The following is a 23,889-nucleotide window of genomic DNA, read 5'->3' as shown; positions in this document are numbered from 1 at the left end:
AGAAATGTAATCTAGTGAAAGGTGTCCCTGCCCATGGCAGGGGACTTGGAGCTAGATGATTTTTAAGTTCCCTTCCAACCCAAACCGTTCCATGATTCTATGACTAAAGAAATAAAAGCATCTGAAACCTTCCTGACAAGGTTAGGTAAGATCTCACAGTAGTGGTTGAATGATATAATATTTCTTGTCTTTTAACTTAATCATGTGCTATGAAGAAATACATTGGAAACTGAATAGTGTGTCATGAATTTGTCTGCTGTTTACTTAGTTAACTGACATAGAAAAGGTTCTTTTTGAAACGTGGAGATACACCTGCTTGCAGAAAAAAAGATTGCTAACCTCTCTGGAATGTGGATTATCAATTTAAGAAAAAAAAAAAAAAACAAATGTAAACCTACAAACAATATAAAACATGTTATGCAGGGCTTTCGCGATGAGATGGAAGTTGAAGTGTTTTAAAAATTTCACATGGTTTTAATAAATTTATTAGAAATCATGTAGTGTTTTGGAGGTTTATTTTCACTGATATTTTTTGTCTCTCAATCTCTCTCTAATGTTTTGGGGTTTTGTTTTCACTGATATTTATTCTGTCAATCTCTTTCCTTCCTTAAAGTCGTTCTTTGAGGCAGCAAGTATGATGAGCCAGCTTTCTTACAAACATCTGGTGTTAAATTACGGAGTCTGCGTATGTGGAGAGGAAAGTAAGTAGAAATCAATTATTTTTTGGTACTAATTTTGTACAGCTGTCATTAGAGTTTGCCATTGTTTCTGAGTAAAAGAAGGGGAAAAACCAAACCAAAACCACCTGTCACAGTAGCTGGACATCCAATACATGTTCATGTTGCAGTAGTATTAGTCTTAGTGTCTGAGAACTAGTTAATATGCTGATAACAAAGAAAATTGAAAAACTGCATAAATATGATCAATGTGAATAGTGACCTCTGTAAATGACTCAGTGATGTCTGTTCTGTCTGAAAATCTTACTTTTGAAAAGTTTTGCTGAACTTCTGAAGCGAGCTTTTGAAACACCAGAAAAAACTGCACCTCTACATGTATCAACTGTGCTTAGTTAGAAAGGGAAGTGCTTGACTACCCGAGAAAATCTTTGTTTACTGTGATCAGAAACACAGAAACTGACACCCTTTCCCACCCCTGTGCTGACTTTGTGAGCACAAATGTAGCTTTCGGAAGTCTGGTTTAGAGATTCCATTCTGAAAACATGAGTTCCCATTATTTCAACAAAAACACCACAGAAGTTAACGAAGGTGAAATCTTTGCATTGTCTACCAAAGTAGGGTGTGTTTTCAGTTAAGCGTGCTGCGTTATGCCTGTTTATTACTAAGTTTTTTTTTAAGAAAACCTGAAATACATTTGTAACGCCTTGTAATGAAATCTCAGTTTTCGGTGTTCGCCTGGTGCTTAGGTGTGCTTTCTTCAAATATGCACTGCTGAGTCTCACTTGGGCAGTTTTTCCTCTGCATTCAGTCTTTAGGCAGAAAAGTCAGTTTGCCCTAAACCCATTTGTTTTTTCTGTGCTTAGAAATTTGTAAGAAAAGAGAGCATTTCATAGTAACTGTATAAGCATGTTTTGTAGACGGTGGCCTGCATTTAGAGAGGAAGAATTTGCCAAAGTGAGGGTGGAGTCTGTAACAGGACTTGCTCCTCTTAGGAGGCTGGAAAAGGCATAGCACTATGTTTGGCAAAGAACTTGTTACACCAGTTTCTTTGCAAAAAGGCCCGTGAGTGTGTTTTGTAGTTTATTCATTGTTCCATGCACAGGGGCTATATGTAAATTTTCAGGTAGATAAAGTGTATATTTAAAAAAAAAAAAAATCTGAAGTTCTATGAGGTTACTTTTTTCTCCTTTCAGTCACAGTTGCCCTCTATAGACAGTTCTGTTTCTGAAGGCAGGAGACTTACTACAGTTTAGTAAGAGGCAGCTACTAAGAAATAGAAAGGCAGGCTGTTATTTTTTCTGTGGGTGACACACTTGATATACAGATTTGGTTAAGATTGCTTTACATCATTGTAAAAAAAGAAAAGTTTGCTGCCTATAAAATGAATTTGGTAATAACAGACTGATTTTTATAACAAATATACCAGTAGTTTCCAGTGTCTTTAGGGTCTAAATGAGAAGCGCTGCAAGGTGAGCATCTTGCAGCTGGAGGTGAGAGTTCTGTCATACAGTTTGAAACTGTTGTAGTGAAACTGGCGAGGGCTGTGCACCACTGTGAAACGGATCCAGTTTCTTGGGTTATTCACTGGAAGACTGCGTGAAGGCGTATATGTCACATATATGCACACGTTTTTTTAGTGCAAATACTAGTCTGTTTTCAAGAGGAGCATCTTTTGTCAGCAAACTATCCTATTTTTCACTAAAAACACAGATTGTAAACAACTGTGAAGTGAATAACTTGAATGTTATTCAACTCACTGTGTTGATATTGCTGTACAGTACTGTGCTTTATCAGAAGTTATGTTATTTATTGTGCCTTTCAAGGGAGGGTGGAAGGATGCTCACTGGATTTGTTAAGGTGGAATCCTATTCTGTAAAAAACTATTAAGTCTAGTAATTTTGCATTTGAGAGGAAATTAGGTGAACTTTCACACCCTAAAGAAGTATAAAGAACATAGAATATTTGTGGCAGTACTCAAATGTCACACAGCTTTGGATTTACAGTTAGTTCACCAATGAGGTATCAAAAGAAGGAGATGGGTAGTACTAGAGTAATGAATCTGTCCTGAAATTCCAATATTTATTGGTGGTTTTAATTGTTACCCTCTTTACCATTTTAAATCAGACATCCTTGTACAAGAATATGTGAAATTTGGATCCTTGGACACATATTTGAAAAAGAATAAAAATGTTATCAATATCTTGTGGAAGCTGGAAGTAGCCAAACAGTTGGCATTAGCCATGCATTTTCTGGTAAGTAGTGCATTCTTCAGTTTTGTTAAAGGCTGAATTCAAGTGTTTCAAGCTAATACATGTAGAACAGCTGAGCTATTACCTTACTTTTCAAAACTGGAGAATATTTGAAAATAGGCTGGGCATATACCAGATAGTGGATTGCCAAGGACAGACTTTTTTATTTTGCACAAAGTGTAATTGAATTTCCCATTCTTTTTTAGTGCTTTATGTTTTAGTGTTAAATAAAAACACATTTCCAGTAAGAATTCTTTTTTTTTTTGATTCCAAGAATCAGCCCTTCCTGGTTTTCCCACCTCAGCTCTTGATGATTTCCTGGTAGTGTTAGTAGTTAACAACTGGGAAGGGAAACGTAGTACTGTTCAAACTGGTAGTACAATCTTCTTGTGCATTAGGTCCTAACCTTACATTCTGATTAATTCAACATAAAGGCCAGTATTCAAGACAGAATATGTGAATAGATGGATCTTCCCTTTAACAGAGTTTAAATGGATCATACTGACGGATCATTATTCTTCTGAGTTAATATACATCAAATAGTTTTAAACTGGAAATTTTAGGTAGATAATTAAAATTAATGGAAATTGGCTATAAACTCTAACTCTGAGAGGGACTGATGAAATGTCTGATATTTGATCAACTTAATCTATGATCATTATTTTCTTTGCTGATGTTTCCCATATGCTGTAACTATTGTTTTTTTAGTACTTCTTCAACCATAAGATTTTTTTGTCAGTATGTAAAAGTTGCATTTCTGTTCATAGGAGGATAAAGGACTTGTTCATGGGAATGTCTGTGCGAAAAACATCTTGCTTATCAGAGAGGAAGACAGGAAGTCTGGAAACCTTCCATTTATAAAACTGAGTGATCCTGGCATCAGTATTACAGTTTTGCCAAGAGACAGTAAGTCTTGGTGTCATCTTTCTTGTTTAATGCTTCTGACTTGAAAAATAAGTCTGATGATGTTTTTTTCTGACCACTGTATAAGATACTTCTGTTACAGTAAATTCTTTAATCCTTCTGTCACTTTAAGATAATCTCTGCAGTCCGAGTCAGCAGTTTTGAGTGTATCTTCTTTATCAGCAAATAGCTACAGGAAATAAAGCCACTATTCTCCATTGTGTGAGGGGGCTTCTTCCTGCTGTTCTCACTTTGAACTTTTTTTCCACTGGTAGTACCATTAGCACACTCTAACGTACCACGAGTAAGTCTGTTGAATCGGCAGGTAGCTGCTGGTCTTAGTATCTTATTACTGCTCAAGATTAAATTGTTGTATTTTGTATCTTGGAGAAGTTTTCAGAGCCAAAGGTAAATGCACTTTGGAAAATGCTGCCTGGCAGTTGAAAATCATCTTCAGTGCATTTCTTGGTGAATACCTGAAGCCCCTTGATGATGCTAGAAATACTGGATTATCATCTGCCATTAAGGCTGTTCTAGTGCTTTGTAAACAGCAAAATTAATTAAATGAAATTAAAAGTGTGTGCAAAATTGGTATCCTAAAGAAACTGAAGTAACCTTACTGTTCTTTATCTCCTCTTTTTAATAATTTTGGAAAAATGAATGCACTTTATACTTTGTAATTTTTTAAATGCCAAAAGAAATGATGCATCTAAGAGGCTATAACCAATGCAGTGTCATTATTTTCCAATAAACTGTTTAAACTCCTCCTTTTCAAATAAGAAGCCTACGTTAATCTTACAAAATTTTGTTTTAAGGAACTCTGAATCTACATCAGTACGAGAACATCTTTTAAATATAATCAGTATCAAAAGTTTAAAAATCAAGTAGTATGAAATTCCTTGTTATGGCATCTTTTGCTGTGCCATAATGTGCCAACTACTAGCAAAGTACTTTTTACTCTTTGCCGTCTCGTTCCTTTGTGGTAGCTACTAAATCTTGGTAACATTATGGAAAATACAGAAGTTGGAGCAAAAATGTAACATGGAAATGATATTAAGGCAATTTTATAACATTAGGCACATTTTACAACAAAACTAATGGTCCTTCCTTCTGATTCATAAACATTACTTTTGTATATATTCTGTAGCTTTTTTTTTTTAAAGGCAGGAAGGAAAACTTGGAAAGATGCTAAAAGCACATTACAGAATGCAATACCTATGTGTACTAAAGTCATTTTTACTAAATCAAATATGTTAGTGAATTTTCTGGGTTTATTATTCGTCTTGACATGGTATTTCCTTTGTGTGATTGCAGTTCTTCTTGAACGAATACCGTGGGTTCCACCTGAATGTATTGAGAATCCCAAACAGTTAAGCCTGGCCACAGACAAATGGAGTTTTGGTACTACTTTGTGGGAAATTTGCAGTGGAGGAGACAAACCTCTGAGTGCACTGGATTCTTCGAGAGTACGTATTACTGGATCTGCAGACATAGCAGTTCTTTGGACACTTCTAGTTTAAAACATCTGCTGTTGTAACTATATCAGCATGTAAAGTGGTGTGGCCCATGACCACTGTAGGGAAAATTACTGATAGGTAATGATCAGAAGTGATCATTTGAGGTTTGTTCGTGTGTTGTTCGATTATTTTTTTTTTTTTATGGGGACAAAGTACAGGGTTGCCAGTATTACCTGGTTCATGTTTCTGTTGCTTCGTTGCAACAGTGTATCACTTGAAACAAAAAGTGCTTGTAACAATGTATGTGGATTTTAATTGTCATTATTCTAGTAATTGAACATCTTAAATACCGTTAAGACTTTGTGAGTTGCAGACGATTCTACTATTTTAGCTAAACCAGAAATGTTAACTTTGTCTCAACTAGCGGCAGAACGTGGTGGGGGAAATGCTTTCCCTAAAAATGCTATTTCTTATGCATTCGCTTCCGTAGTTGGAAGCAAAAAGATTCATTTCCTTTACTATGCTTCAAACAGATTTGTAGTATTTTTATAAATGGACTGTTACCTTTTCACAAAGCCTGGTCTGATTTCGCAGGTGGTGTTGCAATAAGCTCCAAGGTCAATCTAGACCTAGCTTATAGATATCTAGGTATTTCAGAAGTTGCCCTTCTCCTCTCCTGCGCTAATCAACATTCTTTCATAATACTTAGGAAGAATTTTACAATTGGAGGCACTCAGCCAGCTCACAGGTGGATAGAATTTTCTGCTGGACCCATCCAGTTGAGGTTTTATGAAATTGCCAACAAATGAGACACCGTCTTTCTCATTATCTTTCTCTGTGTTCTTATCTTTCACCAGTAACTGACTGGGAATTTCTGAACTGGTTACTCTAAATTATGCCAATCTTGCTACATTGTCAGCCTTTGCTTTTGATGGAAATTCGTCAGACATACGTTCAGTGAGATAACAAATCTAGGTTAAGAGATGTATGTTTTTGGCTGCTCTGGTGAGAACGTTAAGGCTTCTGCAACTCTTTATGGTAGAATATTAAAATGGCTTTTATCTATTTAATTCCAGAAACTACAGTTTTATGAAGACCGGCACCAGCTTCCTGCCCCCAACTGGACAGAACTAGCAAACCTTATAAACAATTGTATGGATTATGAGCCAGATTTCAGGCCTTCATTTAGAGCAATTATTCGTGACTTGAATAGTTTGTTCACTCCAGGTGAGTCTGTGATACATGATGAATGCACTAGACAAAAAGAACTCGGATTCCTGTTGGTTTCTTTTCATATGGCACCTTTCTTTTTCTTACGTTGTCCCACAACCACTCTCCAAAGCAGCCCTGGAAATCTAAGTTCATAAGGACACGCTATGTTACTGCTTTTTATTTTGTCCCAAAAGAGGACACATTCAAAGTTACTATTATCACTCAAAGCAGTTTTCTGGTTTGATTAATGTCTGTCCCAAACATTCTAGTCTCTTAACCAAGTATGTTATGTCTGTGACTTGTCTTTCTTGTTTCTCTCAGTAAAATAAATAGGTATCTTTCTTTTTTCCAAGTGGAAGGCACATGTTATCACAAGCCCTTGTGAGGTTTACGTTTCTTCTCTCTGCAGTAGTGGAGTTGTTGCGCAATAGTTGCTAAACTTGAAGTACAATAGGCCTGCAAAAAAAGAAAATTGTGAAATTAAAGCAAGACTTGCTATGAGTTGAGAGAAGTCATTTGGCTTTTTTGTGATACATGTTTGTCTTTGACTGCAAAATACTATATAGAAATCGAGGTAGTTGTTAATATTCTACTGAGCTTGGGTTATGCCAAGCAAAAACAGAACATGCCATGATTGTAGGAAGTTTCTTTATTCTCCCATTCACTTCGCTGTGCCTCGTGTCCCCTTTCTCTCTTCCCTTCTTCCTCCTGTCCCTCAGATTACGAGCTATTGACAGAAAGTGATATGTTGCCAAATATGAGAATTGGAGCACTTGGATTTTCTGGTGCTTTTGAAGATCGGGACCCAACACAATTTGAAGAAAGACATCTTAAGTTTTTACAGCAACTTGGCAAGGTAGGATGTTTCAAAATTCTCCAGTTGCCTAGGAAAGAACAATCTTTTTCAATTATCTTCTGATGATCTTGTATACATTATTTACATTGAAACTTGTTTCAGTTAATTCAAAAATTAATTATTTCAGTCATATCTGACTACAGTGTGTGGTTCCTTTAAATCTTTTTTCAGTTTGACAGTGTCATTAGATAGAATAAAGATAGCTGACCTCTACAATGAAGCCAGTCACGCTGAAAGGCTAAAATCTTTTTCAGTAATGCAGAGCTACGTCTGACGTAATTTTTTTTTTTTTTTTGAATTCTTGGTATTATTTTTAAAATGCTCCAGAGCAGTTTTGCATAACTGGAGTGAGGTTGAGGGGTTTTGTGTAGGTGTATTTTGGGCCTGAATATGCAGTCCCTAAATTCAATAGTGTCTTTGAGATATATGTAGGCCTTGAACATTTTCAGCTTTAGAAATCAGCATTTGGTTACTGGCGTTGCAAGTCCTTGCAGCCTGGCTATGTAAAAGCATGCCTAGACAGATGACCAAGTGCAGTTGGCACATCTTCCCCAAGTAGCATTTTTCCAGAGTATTCCTTGCTGGTTTATGGGGTTTTTTTTTATTTACATGATAGCTATATATTCCTTTAACTCCAAGTACTAGTGAAAGGAAGCCTGAAAGCAAAGTAGCATTTGCAGATGGTTAGTTATTGACTGTAAATGGTCACAGAGGGGAACAGAGTGGTAGGTGATGACTTCATAAAGAAAGATAAAGAAAGTATAAACAGGAAGGGAAGAAGGTAGAACATTGAAACAAGTGGTGGAAAAACCACCAAGAACACAGGAGAACTAAGAGCCAAGAGGAACCTAAACGAAGGGGGTTTTGCAGGTGCAGGAAAAGGAGTGTGCCAGCTGACAGCTTGGAAGTGCAAGTGAAAATTTGTGAAGACGAGGGAGAAAATGAATCGACATCACCGCTGCTCCTTGTCCTCGTTTCCTCTTCCTTCCACAGAAGATATTTCCTACTCTTACAGAACTGTTCCCTGTGATCCTGCACTCTGTTTCCCTCAGGGAGGTTTTGTGGCGTTTCACTGAGTTGTGGTCACCTTAATGCCAATACAGTGAGCACTGAGGCAGTGTGAACTGACACTGAGAGAGAGACAATGACGTGGACTTGGTTTTAATTCAAGTATTTCCATTTGTGATCTAGGGGAATTTTGGCAGTGTTGAGATGTGCCGGTATGACCCGCTGCAGGATAATACTGGGGAGGTGGTGGCTGTGAAAAAGCTGCAACATAGCACAGAAGAGCACCTTAGGGACTTTGAAAGAGAAATTGAAATACTTAAATCTCTGCAACATGATAACATTGTTAAGTACAAAGGCGTGTGCTACAGTGCAGGTATGTGCTATATTGAATCAACCTTCAGGTATACACTTAAGTATGCATCCTGAGAAATTCAGAGAGGTAAGTGTTTATGAAAGTCACTGACTTGTCCTAGCTTTACCAGGACTTAAAGAGTACAAATTAAAGGAAGCAGCATCTGTTGTATGCTACTTCTCAGTACGAGGTGGACATTTTATTCAGTCAACTCATCGCATAATTTGATTGATTTAGAGCAAGTACCATTTTGACCAGTTACCCAATTTCTTTATCTTAAAGCATAGAAGTCTTCCTAGAAAAGAGTTGAGGGCTAAGTGGGAAGATGTAACCATTTTGTGGCTGTCGTAGGTTTTTGCTCAGTATAAGGTCCCAGAGTGGGTATTATCAGTTCTTGTACAGCCTACTGAGTAAAAGACTAGACAGTAAAAAGTTTCAGAAACAGATGTATTTAAGTGAATTGCTGATGAATGAGTGCATGGGTTCCGCCCAGGATCTTACTGTAAAAAGAAAAATCTTGGGCTAAAAATCAGAGTAAGTTTTTAAAGATGGTAAAATTACTGACCAGTTGATATCGGTTGCCGTTCTGAGTTTCGTCTCGGCAGTGAGGAGCTGCATACACACAGATACACACATGGCACTTCTGCTTTGCTTTAGCAATAGCAGCTGAAGTATTGATGAGATGATCTTGATTAATGATGTTCAGTTTATCAAGCATATCCACATTATTGTTATTTTTAAATCAATGGCATTTCCTGAACAAATGCCAAACAAACTAATATATGAAAAATTGCATAGTGATGTACATATAATAAATTAGTTTTTTGATATTAAGACTATTTTCTATTTCATTCATAGACATTTGTAAATATTTATATTTCAAAACTTGTTACTGGAGAATGACAGAAAATTAAGTGTATTTTTTGTTGTTGTTGTAAAAGGTCGTAGGAATCTAAGATTAATTATGGAATATTTGCCGTATGGAAGTTTACGAGATTATCTGCAGAAACACAAGGAGAGGCTGGACCACAAGAAGCTTTTGCTGTATGCGTCTCAGATATGCAAGGTAGGAAATTTCAGATGATTAATATTTTTCAACAAGTTTTTGTCTCTTTGGTCTTGTCTCATTTGTCTCTCTATTCATCATAAAAAAATTGTATATTCTGTAATACTGTTAGGCTGCTAGCACCACATAACCCTAAAAAAAGTAGCAATACATATTCATGTTCTCTAGAACTGGACAAACTTCTGAGTATCTTAATATAGGATGCTGAGACTGGCCTGTCTGCTGACTGAGGCAGAGTATACTCCATTTATTTTTATTTTGTAGTTTGCTTAGCCTATATTTCATTCAGAAGAATTATAACCTCTTTTCTCCCTAATGAGGGCTGAAATAAAATTTTGCAGGAGCTAATATACTCACCCAGACAAACTGTTTGTGACATACTATAACTGATTTTTCATAACTTGGACATTGAGTTATAAACCCACTATAACAACATGTATACGTTTACGAAATGTACTTCAAACTCTTGATAATATTAGCTTATTTAGCAGAAAGAGCAGAGATATACATGATTTCTGCATGAAGAATTAGAGGCAATAGAAGTGCCCAAAGCTGTAGTGAATTATTTGCTAGTCTCAATGGTTGGTAATGAACATCCTTCATAAAATTCTGAAAAGGAGGACAAACATCTGATTTTTATTGTGATATCTCATTTCCTCAGAAAGAGGGCTTATGCCTTGCCTAGTTTTGTTCTGTTATTATACTTCAGGTACAAGAAACTGCACACACTTCAGATTTCATTGCATGTTTGGTAGCTTGGCAAAAGGAAAAAAAAAAAAGGGGGGTGGAGGGGGCAGGGGGAAGAGAGAAAAGAAAAAAAGACACACACACCCCACACCCACTCAAGGCATGTACCAGAAATATTTTTAAATTCCTTTCCCATATGTCCACATCAAAGACATGGGAACAGTACGTAAATTAAAATTAACGGGTCTTTTTCAGGATATGTAGCCCACGGATATTCTTATGTCTGGTAGTTGTGCTCTGCCTTATTCAAAGCAGAAGACTTTCCTTCTGCAGTATCTGCAGAAGAGGCCTGACAAGAATCAGGCAAGAGAGTCTCTGCCAGAGCCAAGATCTTCTCAAGGCATTCAAACTTTCACCTGGTGAACAGAGCTTGATAGTTCCCTGCTTGAAACTGGGCTGACTCCGTAAACCTTTGATGGCTGCTGAACATGGGGCATGTACAGAAGGACGCTACGTGCACCTTTAGCAGCTGGTCTCACCTCTTCATGGGCTTCACTGAAGCAAGGCTAGGCTGGTAGTGTCCAGCAAAAACTCCTTGATGGGCAAGCAATGTCCAGTGAGGTTGGAAAACAGAAAATGTTCACAAGTCTGTGGCAAATGTCAGTCTTTTCACAGAGAGGAAGGATTGAATATGTGACCACTCACTCAAAGAGCATTAAAAAGCCTTCTGATCTGTGTCTTCAAAACAGAAGTCATTCTCCAGTAACAGGCATACAAAATTCTCGTGTTTTATTTCTACAGCAAGTTACTGTTATTCTCAGTGCTGGTAAGTCACTGAAAACAATTTTCCTTGAAGCAAAGAGCTGGAAGGGTCTAACAGTACCACCTAGGAGGACGGTGAAAGTGGATCTTTCATAGAATAAAGATGCAACAGGTATTTCTGAACATGCAAAAGCTGCAGGCACTTACCTTTTTTATTTTGTGACCATCTAAGGCGATGACCTGAGGAGTCGTAAGATGCCTGCCCTGTTGACTGTCATAAGCAGCTATGAAGCTTGCATATGTAAGTCTTCAGGCCTTATCCAAAGCCTGAAGGAACAACAGTGGCAGCATATCTCAGGACCCTGGTCTCTGAGACAGAGGTACTGATACCAGGTGGATTTTGGCCTTTGCAGGGAGTGCAAGTGTGGCAGGAAATTTTGGGAAAGGAGCTGTATTCAGAAGGTAGAAAGAAAAAAGGTCTTAATGCGTGTGTGTACATACACATATATAAAACAAGCATGGAGATACTATAGGTCTTCAGGATGGTGATGAGAAATCAAAACGACAGATGAAATGACTGCTTCCTAAGTACCAAGCAGCAGCCAAGAGGAGCTATAATATGCCTTCTGCAGATACTTCAATGGGAAAACATCCTGCTTTTATCTGACAAAGCATGGACACACACCATATGAGAATGTGAAAAGTCTGCATGTAGGACTTGCTCTTAAAGAAGTATCTTTTCTTCGCTTCTAAGGGAAGCAAAGTCTAAGAATTACAGTCTGTGTGTCTTGCTTTGCACTTTTTTTGCTGTACGACCTGCAAAGCAGAGGTTATGTTGATCACTTTAAGAGGTCACTCTAAGATGTAGCATACTGTAACTTCAAAGCAACTTGATTAAAAACGTAATGAGTACATAATATTACAAAAATGGAATCTGATGCTTTTCCTTCTTCTTTTAATTGATTGCACTTCCACTTTTTAGCTGTTTCTGCTTCTCTTGCAGTGTTTACTCTTTCAGCATCTCGCATCTCGTATTTCTGCAGTGCATTTCTGCCACTCTTGTTTTTTGTTTGTGTTTTTTTTATCAAAAATCTTTCTCCCTCTGCCTTGCTGCTCTTCTCAAATATATGGGAGAAGTGAAGGCATACTCATACCTAAGGGTTAAGATGAGTGTGTGTGTTTGCTGTGTTTTGGTTCCTTGCTACTATAGTGGGAAAGGGTTCCTGACTTAAAGGTAATATTTTTTTGTGCGTATTCGTACTGTGAAAAGCAGCATTTTCAGAGATGGCATTTGCTAGTGGTGATGTTTCTGTAGATGCAAATTAGTGCAGCTGTAATCTGGTTCAGCTTGTGCCATTATTACAGCTTGTCCAGTGGCAAGCAACAGGACTCTGTATTCAACTTTAAAGAATCCTGACAATAGAATGTCAAATAAGGAAGTTAACTTCTCCATGTATCTGATTTTTGGGGTGTTCTTTTTTGCTCTTTTGGTCTTGGATTTTGTTAATGCTGGCTGATAGGAGAAAAGGCTAAGAATAAATTTATCTTTCCATCTCTTAATGCTTAAAATGTTTCAGGTGTCCTTGCCAGAGAGACTGACTTCAATGGTAGAAACATTTCAAATCACGTCACTAAACTCTACTCCTTTGCTAGAGCAGTGCCACAGGATTATGGTTTCCACTTAGAATTTGCATGATTTCGATTAAATATCTCTCTTACAATAGGTATTTCCAGGTGAACAGAAAAATTACTATCATCAGAGAAATTTCAGGAGCATTTTCAGTACAGTGTGTTGCAATAATAAAAACTTAGAGCATTTACATAGACTGATTGTATCAGAAGCACAGAAGTCTCACTTTGGAAACGCTAGGCTTGGCGTTCTCCAGGACAGCGGTGGATAAGCGGGTAACCAGAACAGGTGTTTCCGAAGGGTTTGGGATGGGGTGCGAGTGAACAGCCGTGGTGGCGGGTAAAGAGGTCTGAGCAGAAGGTTGGACTTTGGAGTGGAACTATTTATGAGGTTTCTCACTTAAAAAGTAAAAAAAGAGAGAAAAATCTTTTTACATTAATAGTATAATGTTGTTCAAAACTTTTGAGTTCAATGATGCCCGTAGCGTAATTGATTGCTTTTCATTTGTGTTGAAGGAGTGAGATCCTTTCTTATGAAACTCTGAAACTGACAATTGCTTTGTGTTTCCTTTCACATGAGAGTCAGGTATCTCTTGACATTGTGCACTGTCAACTTCTGTGCACTGTTTATGGCTGGGTAAGCAAACCCCTCTTTTTTCAGTAATGCCACTACACATGCTGGTTTCTTCCACTTTTCATTGTTAGCAAAAAAGAATTACATGCACTGGTAAGAAGGGATCATTAGCAGCAAAAGACAACGTGGCTTCGGACCAATCCTTTTTTTACAGCAACCCACAGAAATGTAACAACAAAGAGAACTGTTGGTGAATAGTGGTCCATACAGAAGAGAAACAAGACACACAGGTGGGAATACGGTCAGAGAACAGCTGTCAAATTGAAGGAATTGTAATGTAAAGTTTCACAAAGCAATCAGGAAAGCAGATGTACAAAATGAAGAAAAATGATTAAATGAAATGGGTAAATAAGACGGTCTTCCTATCTGCGCTGGATTGTGTAGCTTAGCCCAGATTTTGCTTTTCTTCTGTCTGTCACCGACAAACTGCATTTGGCCACAGAAAGGAGCTGTAACACCTCTCCAGCTACGTAATCAAAAAACACTAGGCTCTGGCAGGGGCTCAGTTTACCTCCATCCGGTTAAGTGAAGTCCCTGCACTTGGAAGAAGTAACTCCTCAGAGAAGACAAATGTTCAAGCACACCGATTTTGGTAACAATCAGTGTTTGGTTTTAACTTTGAGGTTAATTCATCCCTTTAGGGAAAGTGCAGCTACTTAATGGTAAAAGTAACTCTTTTGCTATTGTGTTTGTGAACTTTACACCTAGGGCATGGAGTATCTGGGTACGAAAAGATATGTTCACCGTGATCTAGCAACAAGAAATATCTTAGTGGAGAATGAGAACAGAGTTAAAATTGGAGATTTTGGATTGACAAAAGTCTTGCCACAAGACAAAGAATACTACAAAGTAAAAGAACCTGGTGAAAGCCCTATATTTTGGTAAGTCTTCTTTGGGTGTATGAAATCGTGGCATGTTTTCAGTTTTTGCTGTTTCAGCCAATTGTGTAAACTTGAAGTCAGTTGCCCAACATTGTGAAAGTCACATGCATGATGTTTGACTTTACAGAACAGCATGTAGGACTTTACAACATTTTTAATCTCCTAAAAATTACCAAAATATTTAAAAGAAATAGTGTGCAACAGGAAAGATATTCTTACATAAAAGAAATCTAAAAGGGCCCATTCCCCAGCATGCTTTCAAAGTTTTGGGCCTTCTAGTTCCCTAAACACTAGTCACTTGTATCTTCTGGCTGAGATCTATTCGATAGACCCTCTGACCAAGTGGAGTTAAATCCCACAGACTCTGTATACTAGCAAGGACTGAAAGAGGAGAGATTTCAATTAGATCTAAGGAAGAAATTCTTCCCTCTGAGGGTGGTGAGGCACTGGCACAGGTTGCCCAGAGAAGCTGTGGCTGCCCCATCCCTGGCAGTGTTCAAGGCCAGGTTGGATGAGGCTTTGGGCAACCTGGTGTAGTGGAGGGTGTCCCTGCCCATGGCAGGGGGGTTGGAACTGGATGAGCTTTGAGGTCCCTTCCAGCCCAAACCGTTCTGTGGTTCTATGACTATTGAGTAGATGTCTGTATTTGGGCACTGAGCTTCCAGAAAAGGTCTAAGTTACTCCAAAATACAGTAATGCTCCAACAAGCTGCACTTAGCTTGGAAAAAGAAAGAACACTCTGTATAGCCTATGGGAGGCTGAAGGATTATAAAATGGAAATTGGTAGACGGTATTCAGAATGCAAAATACGTGCTTTGGTTCTGTTCTATAAAGACATAGAAATACTTTAGGAAATACACTGACAGATGACTGTGATAAAAACCCCTTTTATGACCTGATAGCAAAAGAAAATGCCATTCTGTACATGTGATTTTAGTCTATATTTTAGTCTGCTGTAGGTCCTGTAAAAATGTTGTATCTAAAGGATAAATAATACAAACTGGCATCTTAGTAGATGTTACTGGGATTTGTAAAATTTAAATCGAGGAATACCTGGGACACAGTTCAAGGCTCACTGAAAGTGATGGAAGGATGCTTACTGGCTGTAATTATCTTTCTTTCCAGGCCTTATCACATCAAAATCTTGTGCACTCTCACTATGGATAAGAAAAATATGTACAAATTTGTTGGGAAAAAAACAAACTTGGATATAGTTATCACTGACTGTATTTGTTTAAGGTGGTTTCTGTTTTCAATACCAATTAACTATTACAAAAAGAATAGCTTCTAGTGCAGGTGGTGGGAGGAAATGAGAACGTGTTAATGCCTATCAACAAAGAACACTTATTCATTAAAAGATATCAGACTTATTAAAAGGAATATCTTCAAAACCAAAAAGTCACATGTTAAACAGAACAATATTCCTTTTGCCATGCGTTGCAGGTATGCTCCAGAATCTCTGACGGAAAGCAAATTTTCTGTGGCCTCAGATGTGTGGAGTTTTGGTGTGGTCTTGTATGAACTCTTCACGTATATTGACAAGAGCAAAAGCCCACCAGCTGTAAGTACATAGTTAATGGTTCTCAGAGTTTACTTTAATTTGTTTATTTAAATTTTTGAAAAGATACAGATTGTTTCTTTACCTAAATAGGTTGATATTTACTGACCCTTTTCTGGAGATACCTTAGTATTTATGAGGCAGCATCCAATCAGAAGCAGCAACATGATAAAAAGTATTAGTATCAAGTCATAAGAAGGAAAGGAGATCTGAAAATTACCTGAGAGTCTGTGCAGATCTTATCCATCCTCTAACTCCTAACTGTTGGAAAAGGTGTTAAAATCTCACATTATAGATTGTTCTTTCTTGTCCTTCGTGGAGAGTGATCCCAGATGCAGCTGTTTCTCGGCAACATGACATATGTTTGTAATGCTGTTCCAGTCCGAGGCTGAACCAAACAAATATGTAAACGTTAAGTTGATTTAAATAAGGTAACTTTATTTTGTTATATTTCCAGAACCCAAGTTAGTGAGTTATTGACATTCAAGAAAGAAAGGGTGTGGCTTTTTGCAGACTATTGAAAAACACCTTTAAAGACAGATTTACAGTGGACGGAGAAAAATCCTACTGAGAAATGTATACTGAGTAACAGTTCTCCAGTTGGAAATGAGATTCACAATCTTACTTGTACGTGGCACTCCTCTGCAAGCGTAACGGAGTAGAGTTGAGCCACTTATATTTGCTGGAGCTGTCCTCACCCTTGGCCAGTGTCTCAGTCCTGGCAAATGCGGTTTCGAGAGCTGAACAATGATGATAGGCAAAAATGCACTTGGAAGATGTCTGCATTGGCCTCAGCAGACCTCTTAGTAATTCAGTGCAATGACTAAGCTATCAAGGAAGAACTCTCAAGGCAGGAGCAGCTCTTCCCGCATAATAACATAAACATTGCAGACACCTGGAGTTCTTCTTCTTCAGGATTATGAAATGGAAAGTGGTAGAGTAAGTCATGGGCTCAGGTGGAATATCCTGTGAATGAATCAACTCTACATGTGCATTCACCACTTCATCAGGCTGGTTATCCCATTGGTCTGTATCAAGAAAAATTGTTTACCGATTAGCCAAAGCGGTCTGTTTAACTGTCATAGTTTTTATAATTATGCATTGTTTCCTCAACTTTGGACCTTTACACATTCTACCAACAGTGGTTTCACGTTTTCATGTCAAGGATCATTAAAGACATTTATGTAGCATTGGAAGAAAAATGATTCCTTTACGTTGCTCTTAGAAATTATTTTCATTTGATAATACTGCCTCATTTACTTTTGACCTCTGGCAATCTGAATGAGATTTTAATTTACTTTTAGAGTTATGCTGATTTTTGGATAGCAAGATTTATCTAAGCCATTTTTTGCTTGCTTTAAGTATGCTACTGTTTCTGACCTGTAATTACTGATTAATCCTTTTAATCTTTTTTTATACATCAGTATGGTATTATCTGTTTTCTGTTTGACTGGGATTTTTCAAAGCATCAAAATCTCGTTTTAATGTTTCAGGGAGCTATTTAGAATTAGCTGTGAGGTTTATCCTTTTAAAACTAGTTAATCCTCAGATAATCAACATTTTTAAAGAATTGTTTACTTATTGCTTTAAATTATGCATGTATCATCCTATTTTTATCCACACACCAAACAAAATCTGTAATTATTGATATATTCTCTGGACTTGTAATTTATAATTTTACCGTTGTAAAATTGTATTCTATTTATTCTTACTGTTGTTTATTTTTCTTACAAAGAATTTTCCCTTGCTAAGAGTATTGTAGCATCTTTTTTTCCTTTAAAACTTATGACAGTCGGCCTTCTGTTTCAGGAATTCATGCGCATGATTGGCAACGATAAACAAGGGCAGATGATTGTATTTCATTTGATAGAGCTTTTGAAGAATAATGGACGACTACCGAGACCGGATGGATGCCCTGATGAGGTGAAGTATTATGAACATGTTACTGTAGTCTGAAGTGAGTACTTGGGAAATGCAAGCCTTGCGTTTTTGTTCTGCTTGGATTACTGAAGTATGTATACAGGTGGAATGGCTGTGCTGTTATTTGGTCAGTTGCATGATGAGTTATGATCACATTTCTTTTCTGATTCTTTAGAGTGCATTCTCTCAGGAGCCTAGAGTGTAGTCTTTCTGCATATATGAAGTAGGACTATTTTGACTGACTGCTGTACCGGACACTCAGGCTTCTGTTTCAAAAATGTAAATTTATTAAGGCAATGAGATTAGAATATAGAACTTGTTCCATGGAAGTCCCATAGAGAGATTCTTGTTCAAAGCTGTGAACTGTGAATTCTTTTGAAGTCTGTAACATTTAGCAGAAGTGTCTTAATATTTACATAAGGCTTTTCACATTTCATTCCAAGATTTAAAGAACTCCTTATCTTGATTATTTTCCTTCTCTTGCTCTTCCCTCCTCAAGCATAGGAATACCCATGTTTATCATGTGTGTTATTCACTGTAAAGCATTCTCAGCCAAGAGCTACCTGCAGACTGTAGGCACAGTGAAGTATATGAGTCAGGTTTTGCACGTTCAGGGCCTTCAGATTTGTATTCATGTTCCTCATCGTAGGTACTGAGGTGTGTATGTACGTAAAGCCATCCTCAGAGCACACACATTAACTCAATGTTCTTCTGGTTTTCCTGATACTCCAGATGTTTTAAAAATACTTTCATACTACTTGTAAGACTTGTAGTTCTGTATTCTTCAGAGCAGGTTGCGCCTCAGCTTGAGTCAAACGGATAGGGCTGGCTGGGTGAGTCATGAGGGGAAGAATGTAAGTAGGACAGCTGAGCTTTGTAGCGTGTGCAACTTCCAGCTCGGATCAATTGCTGCATCCCTTTAACGTCAGATACGCTTGGCAGCAAGTCGAGAAGTAATCCGTTCAAAACTGGAGACAGAGGAGAGGTCAGGGTCAAGTGGTCCAGCAGAGAAGAGAAAGAATGCTACAGGTGGGGCAGGGAAGGCACAAGAGAAGAAATAGTCTAGAGAATCAAGAGAGAAGTCTCTGAAGTAACCTTTCTTGCTTTGTGGGTACAGCAACTATTGAATTGCAAAGGTTTGGCTTTTTGTAGATAACCTGAATGTCATATGTGTAAGATAATACATAATCTGCCTTACTGAAACTGTATCCAAACTAATGCAAAGGTTTCGATGTCTGACATTTCTTCAGATACCACAGCAAGGTGGAAATGTCTCTCTTTTGTCTGAAACTGTGCTCTTCCCAGTTTGATCCCAAAAGGCCAGTGATCACAGATATTAAATCTTCCAGATGTCTGTAGCTTACAAGCATCTTGAAACTTGGGTCTAAAGCAACTTAGTCAATGCAGGAGTTTCACAATTGCTGAAAAATAAGGAACTGATGCTACTTTTTTTTCTGGGACCTGTGCAGATTGTTGTTAAGCAACGTGTTAAAAATTGTTGGAAGTATGAGAAGTTGGTAATAATGATCTGGGTTAAATTAGTGAGAAGAGTACAGGTGAAGAGCTTGGCAAGTTATTTTCTGAGCAAGTATTGAGTGCATGTTTGGGAAAAGAGAAAACTGTTATCAAATGCCTATTGTAACGAAAATCTCTTCGAAAAATCACTTAAATTTACTTTTACTAGAAGTGGATTCAGTTTGCACAGTAACTTTTCTGACTTATTTCTGATTATATATGAAGAATAATTAAGAATTCAGTATAGGAATGTGGAGAAGTTTATCTTAGTGTTGTAAGGGACGCTTAATTTAGAATTGCTGTCTTTGTAAATCTGATATTTTGTTTGACTTGCAGAGCATTTGTCATTTTAAACATTTTTGAGCCTTCCAAAAAAATAAGAGCAAGCAAGAAGATAAAAACATAGATTAATAATGAAAGTCTCTTAAAAGTTTCAAAAACTAGCTGAGTGAATTTCCATACTAACTTTTAAAAAAATCTCTTTTTACAATAAGGGCTTTTGCAGAGCTAGCTATCCTCACTTCTGCTGTCACTGGGATCAAGCAGATAAACTGATTGGTATGGCAGGACGTTAGGCACGTCTTTGTGCCACTGTTACTTGGAAACATAAAGTTAAGCTGGATGTTCTTTGGACCAGTTCAAAGTGACTATTAACGATTTGTAGCATCTGTTTACCTATTGCCAATTGTCTTTGTTTCTTCTCCAGATTTATGCTATCATGAAAGAATGCTGGAACAATAATGTTACCCAGCGCCCCACCTTTAGGGATCTTGCTCAGCGAGTAGATCACATAAGGGACACCATGGGCGGATGAGAAAACTGTCCCTCCTTCAGAGGATGTGTTGGGATGCAGAACAACATGTACTTGGTCTGCTGTGTATAATTGACGTATGTACCCATGTGCATCTTGCTGGAAGTAAAATCTGTGTGGCAAATATCCTATCTCAATCTGCATACTGAGGAATCCTGCTGGTTTTCTTTATCAGGATATATTTGTTACTATGAGAATATGCTGAAATTCTCAATAGGGAGAGAAATTATTTTTCTAAATAAAATAATCTAATATATGGTCAGTCTACAACACCATTATTTGCCTTACTTGGCAATGCAAAAAAGAGGTGACTTAAAACGTGGTGAGATTAAGAGATGAAAACACGGCATATTTTCTTATTGAAAGGGAGATGCACAGAAAAGACTTCTAGAAGTCTTCACGCCGACTGTATAGTGACTTGGCACCCTGTTTGTGTGTTGCACAAGGGCTTGTGTTTGTTAATACAGTTTTATAATTTTTTCATTGTTGATGCTGAAATGGCTTCTCTGTATAACAAAATAGAAGTGGTTATGTAACCCGGAAACTCTTAACGTGCCTGTCTGAATCAGTTATCAGCCAGCAATATATGCAAAGAGATACAGTAGGCTGAGTGGTGTACTGTAAGTACTTTGAGGGAAAGGGAGCAAATTGGTCTTAATTTGAAGAACCAGAAAACTTACTCATCCATGTGAAAATTTTAATTTAAAATGAAAAGGGAGATGACCAGTTTTTCTTACTCATCGTTTCCTCTGTTGAGTGCTAAATTCCCTTTATATAATTGAACTTACAGTGATAATAAGTAGAAATGAAGCTATTTTATACAAAGCAGTGTCTTCAGTTTGTTTCTGAGTATGAGAAAGCTAAACATACTGCTTTTAAATGCTGCTCTTTTATTCTTTCCATCTTTGTAATTTTCATGCAGTCATAAGTGTATCTATAAACTGAGAACTTCTTAAAGCAGAATTAAAAATCTAGAAAATGCCCTCTATTTCACAGTTCCTCACTTTGCTGTTAAGATGATCACCTTGTACCTTCCTTCCTATACACAAAAAAGAACGCTCATGGCCCCGTATCTGATACGGCCAGTCACAACCACATCGATTCTGTTTTGTAATGGAGTGGCCCAAGTTACCTCCTATTTCTTTCTGTGGTCATACCCAATGTAAGGCTGTTTGGAAGGAGGAATTACAAGTGCAATTGCTCCACACTCAGCGGGGGACAAGGACATGATCCCAGTTACTGAGAACTGAAAGGAGATCTGAGCTACCTGAACAGACTACTTATGCTGTATAATCCAGCTTTTGAAATAAGTCTAACAGAAGTTTATGGACAAGACAACTCTTCGGTTTTGCCTCCAGGCATAAAACTTGGGGATAATCTCATATCTCAAAGCAGTAAAGTTGTAGGTTTTGTTTATTTTTAGTTCGAATAATATTTTTTTGTTTGTTTTTACTTAAGCATTATTGTTTGCGAAGTACAATGCCTGTTCTTCTTCAACTTTTGCTGAGAGAAGTTCAGTTAAGGGGATATACAACTTGGCAAACTGACCTGACATCCAGATTTGTATTTAAAATGAAGTGTTCTTTTCTTTTTTTAAAATTTGTGGCAGTGAGTCAGTGAAACAGAGGAGTTACTTTCACTGTGGGGCCTCTTTAAGATTTGTGGTTAACTACATCCATCTTATCAGAAGTTTAAGTACCTCAACTTCAAAAAATAAAAAAATCCTTACTTTGTAACATAGTGCCAGTATAGCAATGTTTTGTACCACTGTGATGTTTCTCTCCCACAATCACTCGTACAAAATTATGATGTTATAGTACGGGAGATTGCTAAATAGGGAAGGCAGAATCAGCCCTCTTTCTGCCCATTGTGTTTAATAATATTTCTGTTGGATTTCTTGCCACCAAACACTTGCATAGGTCATTTTTAAAACTAATTTTGCAATCAGTTTTTAAGCTGCAAAGAACTTTAAAGTGCTTTGTTCAACTTAACATTTGTTTTCTCCATAGAAATAGAAATACATTGCTTTGAAGATTTAAAATTTTGTGAAAAAAAAATGTCTTTTCATTTGTAGTCTCAGTTGTGTGTACGTGGTTTTTGTAACAAAATAAGATAAAGCTTTAAAGCATTGAAACAGCATTGCAGCTGGTTAACATATGCAGGAATTATGTAAAATTTGCAGTGTATGACACTCAGTAGCTAACTGGTTTCCAATATATAGTAGACTAACCATAATTTGTGTAAAAATCTCAGGGAAGTTTGTGTAATGCAATGAAGAAATCTTCCAGTCTGCTATTTTTTCAAGTGATTAAAAAGTCTTTTGCTTGTTCTACTACAGTATGACTGATTACATGGTCTAATCGATTGCATAAATATAGTGTTGAACTCAAGGATAATTTTTTAAGTGTCTTGTGGAATTTTTTTTTTTACTTTAATACTTCATAATTTTTAGAGAAAGCCATATCTTTACACTGCAGTATAATTTTGTGCTGTTGGTCAGGAACATGCAGTCATTTGTAACAAGTCTGTCTGTGCAAAGGGCTTGATCATTGGGAATGAGTTTTCTTGGCTGGGTGAACAGGACCAAGTAGTGCTTAGGACTCTCGGGGGAGGTGTGATCGTCTGCAGCATCAATGTTTAGGTCCTGAAGCAGACCAAATGGTTTTCTCACAAAGCTATTGGGGATGTGAATGCAGTGATTTTGGTGAATTTGCTACTGCCATTGTAGTAACCTTTTTAAAAACAAACAGAAAACACTGCATTTCTAAAGCTCTCAGATCTACAGTAGCATTGTATAATGCCATATTTTTATATAGCCTTTGTATTAACACTTTGTTTTAGAAACTTTCTTCAGTTGGCGTTGCATTTGTCGTACTTTAGTGTAATCATTATGCTACCCAAAATGCTGTGATTTTTTTTTTTGTTAAAAAAAAGTGCTGGTTTATGCATACGTGACTGCTGCTACGATGTAGAATTAAAATATTAACTGCTGCTTTGCACTTTGAAGTGAAAGAATTTTTCCGTAAGTGCACAATATATCTTATACAATCTCTGCAACCAAGTATTGTCTAGTGTAATATTGGTTTGTTGTCTATCAGTATAAGTATGTTAAGTTTCAAAATTAGTTTTTAAATACACAACCTTGCAACAGTCATGTAATAAGTCAGAGGAGGAATGAGTTTTCAGGAAAAAAAAAACATCTTCCTGTCAAGTCCTAGTATTGCTTAAAAGCTTCCAGAGTTGAGATAATTGTCACTAAACATGCAGGTGAATAAAACTGTAAAAACATACGTAAAAATTATTTAATTTTTTTTCCAGAAACTAAGTTTTTAATTGTTGCAATTAGTTGAGATGTTGACCAACTGCCTTGAAGTGTGTGGGAAAAGATGTTACTGTATCAAGTATGAAGAAATTTAACTCTTACGTGAAGAAAGCGAGCTTTTCAGGAATGTGTGATCACAAACACCTGGACGATAGAGTTCTGGGAGCAAAAGTAGAAGCATAGAAGAACAAGACAACTGATGGAAAGAGGCTGATGTTCAACACTGAAAAAGCTTTCTGAAATGTGAAATGCACAGTAATTTATGAAAAACTGATGTCTGCTGAAAATGCCATACCATGACAAATATGTGCTAATATATTTCTAAACTGTATATTGTCTGCCTTAAATCTAACATACTCGCAGAGACCTAACCTGACTGAAAAAAATACA

General features: G+C 37.2%; 1 protein-coding gene across 3 annotated transcripts in view; it reads left to right on the top strand.

Annotated features, from left to right (window-relative positions):
- Nucleotides 1-23,098, top strand: part of JAK2 (Janus kinase 2) — a 64,620-nt gene extending 41,522 nt beyond the window's left edge. For 2 of the 3 annotated variants that reach the window (XM_086629963.1, XM_086629962.1), the window contains exons 14-25: nt 614-701; nt 2,802-2,929; nt 3,694-3,832; nt 5,144-5,295; nt 6,363-6,513; nt 7,218-7,354; nt 8,546-8,735; nt 9,656-9,780; nt 14,201-14,373; nt 15,817-15,934; nt 17,741-17,854; nt 20,073-23,098. In XM_086629963.1, the coding sequence (XP_086486089.1) occupies nt 614-701; nt 2,802-2,929; nt 3,694-3,832; nt 5,144-5,295; nt 6,363-6,513; nt 7,218-7,354; nt 8,546-8,735; nt 9,656-9,780; nt 14,201-14,373; nt 15,817-15,934; nt 17,741-17,854; nt 20,073-20,180 (1,623 nt within the window). In that variant the 3' untranslated portion in view covers nt 20,181-23,098. Of the gene's footprint in view, nt 1-613; nt 702-2,801; nt 2,930-3,693; nt 3,833-5,143; nt 5,296-6,362; nt 6,514-7,217; nt 7,355-8,545; nt 8,736-9,655; nt 9,781-10,722; nt 12,296-14,200; nt 14,374-15,816; nt 15,935-17,740; nt 17,855-20,072 lie in introns of those variants that run through there. The other variant, XM_086629964.1, reaches the window with a different exon arrangement.
- The last annotated feature ends 791 nt before the right edge of the window (nt 23,099-23,889 follow it).

Source organism: Tauraco erythrolophus, chromosome Z (assembly GCF_009769465.1).
Source record: "Tauraco erythrolophus isolate bTauEry1 chromosome Z, bTauEry1.pri, whole genome shotgun sequence".
NCBI classification, from domain to species: domain Eukaryota; kingdom Metazoa; phylum Chordata; class Aves; order Musophagiformes; family Musophagidae; genus Tauraco; species Tauraco erythrolophus.
This window is presented reverse-complemented; position numbering and strand designations above follow the sequence as displayed.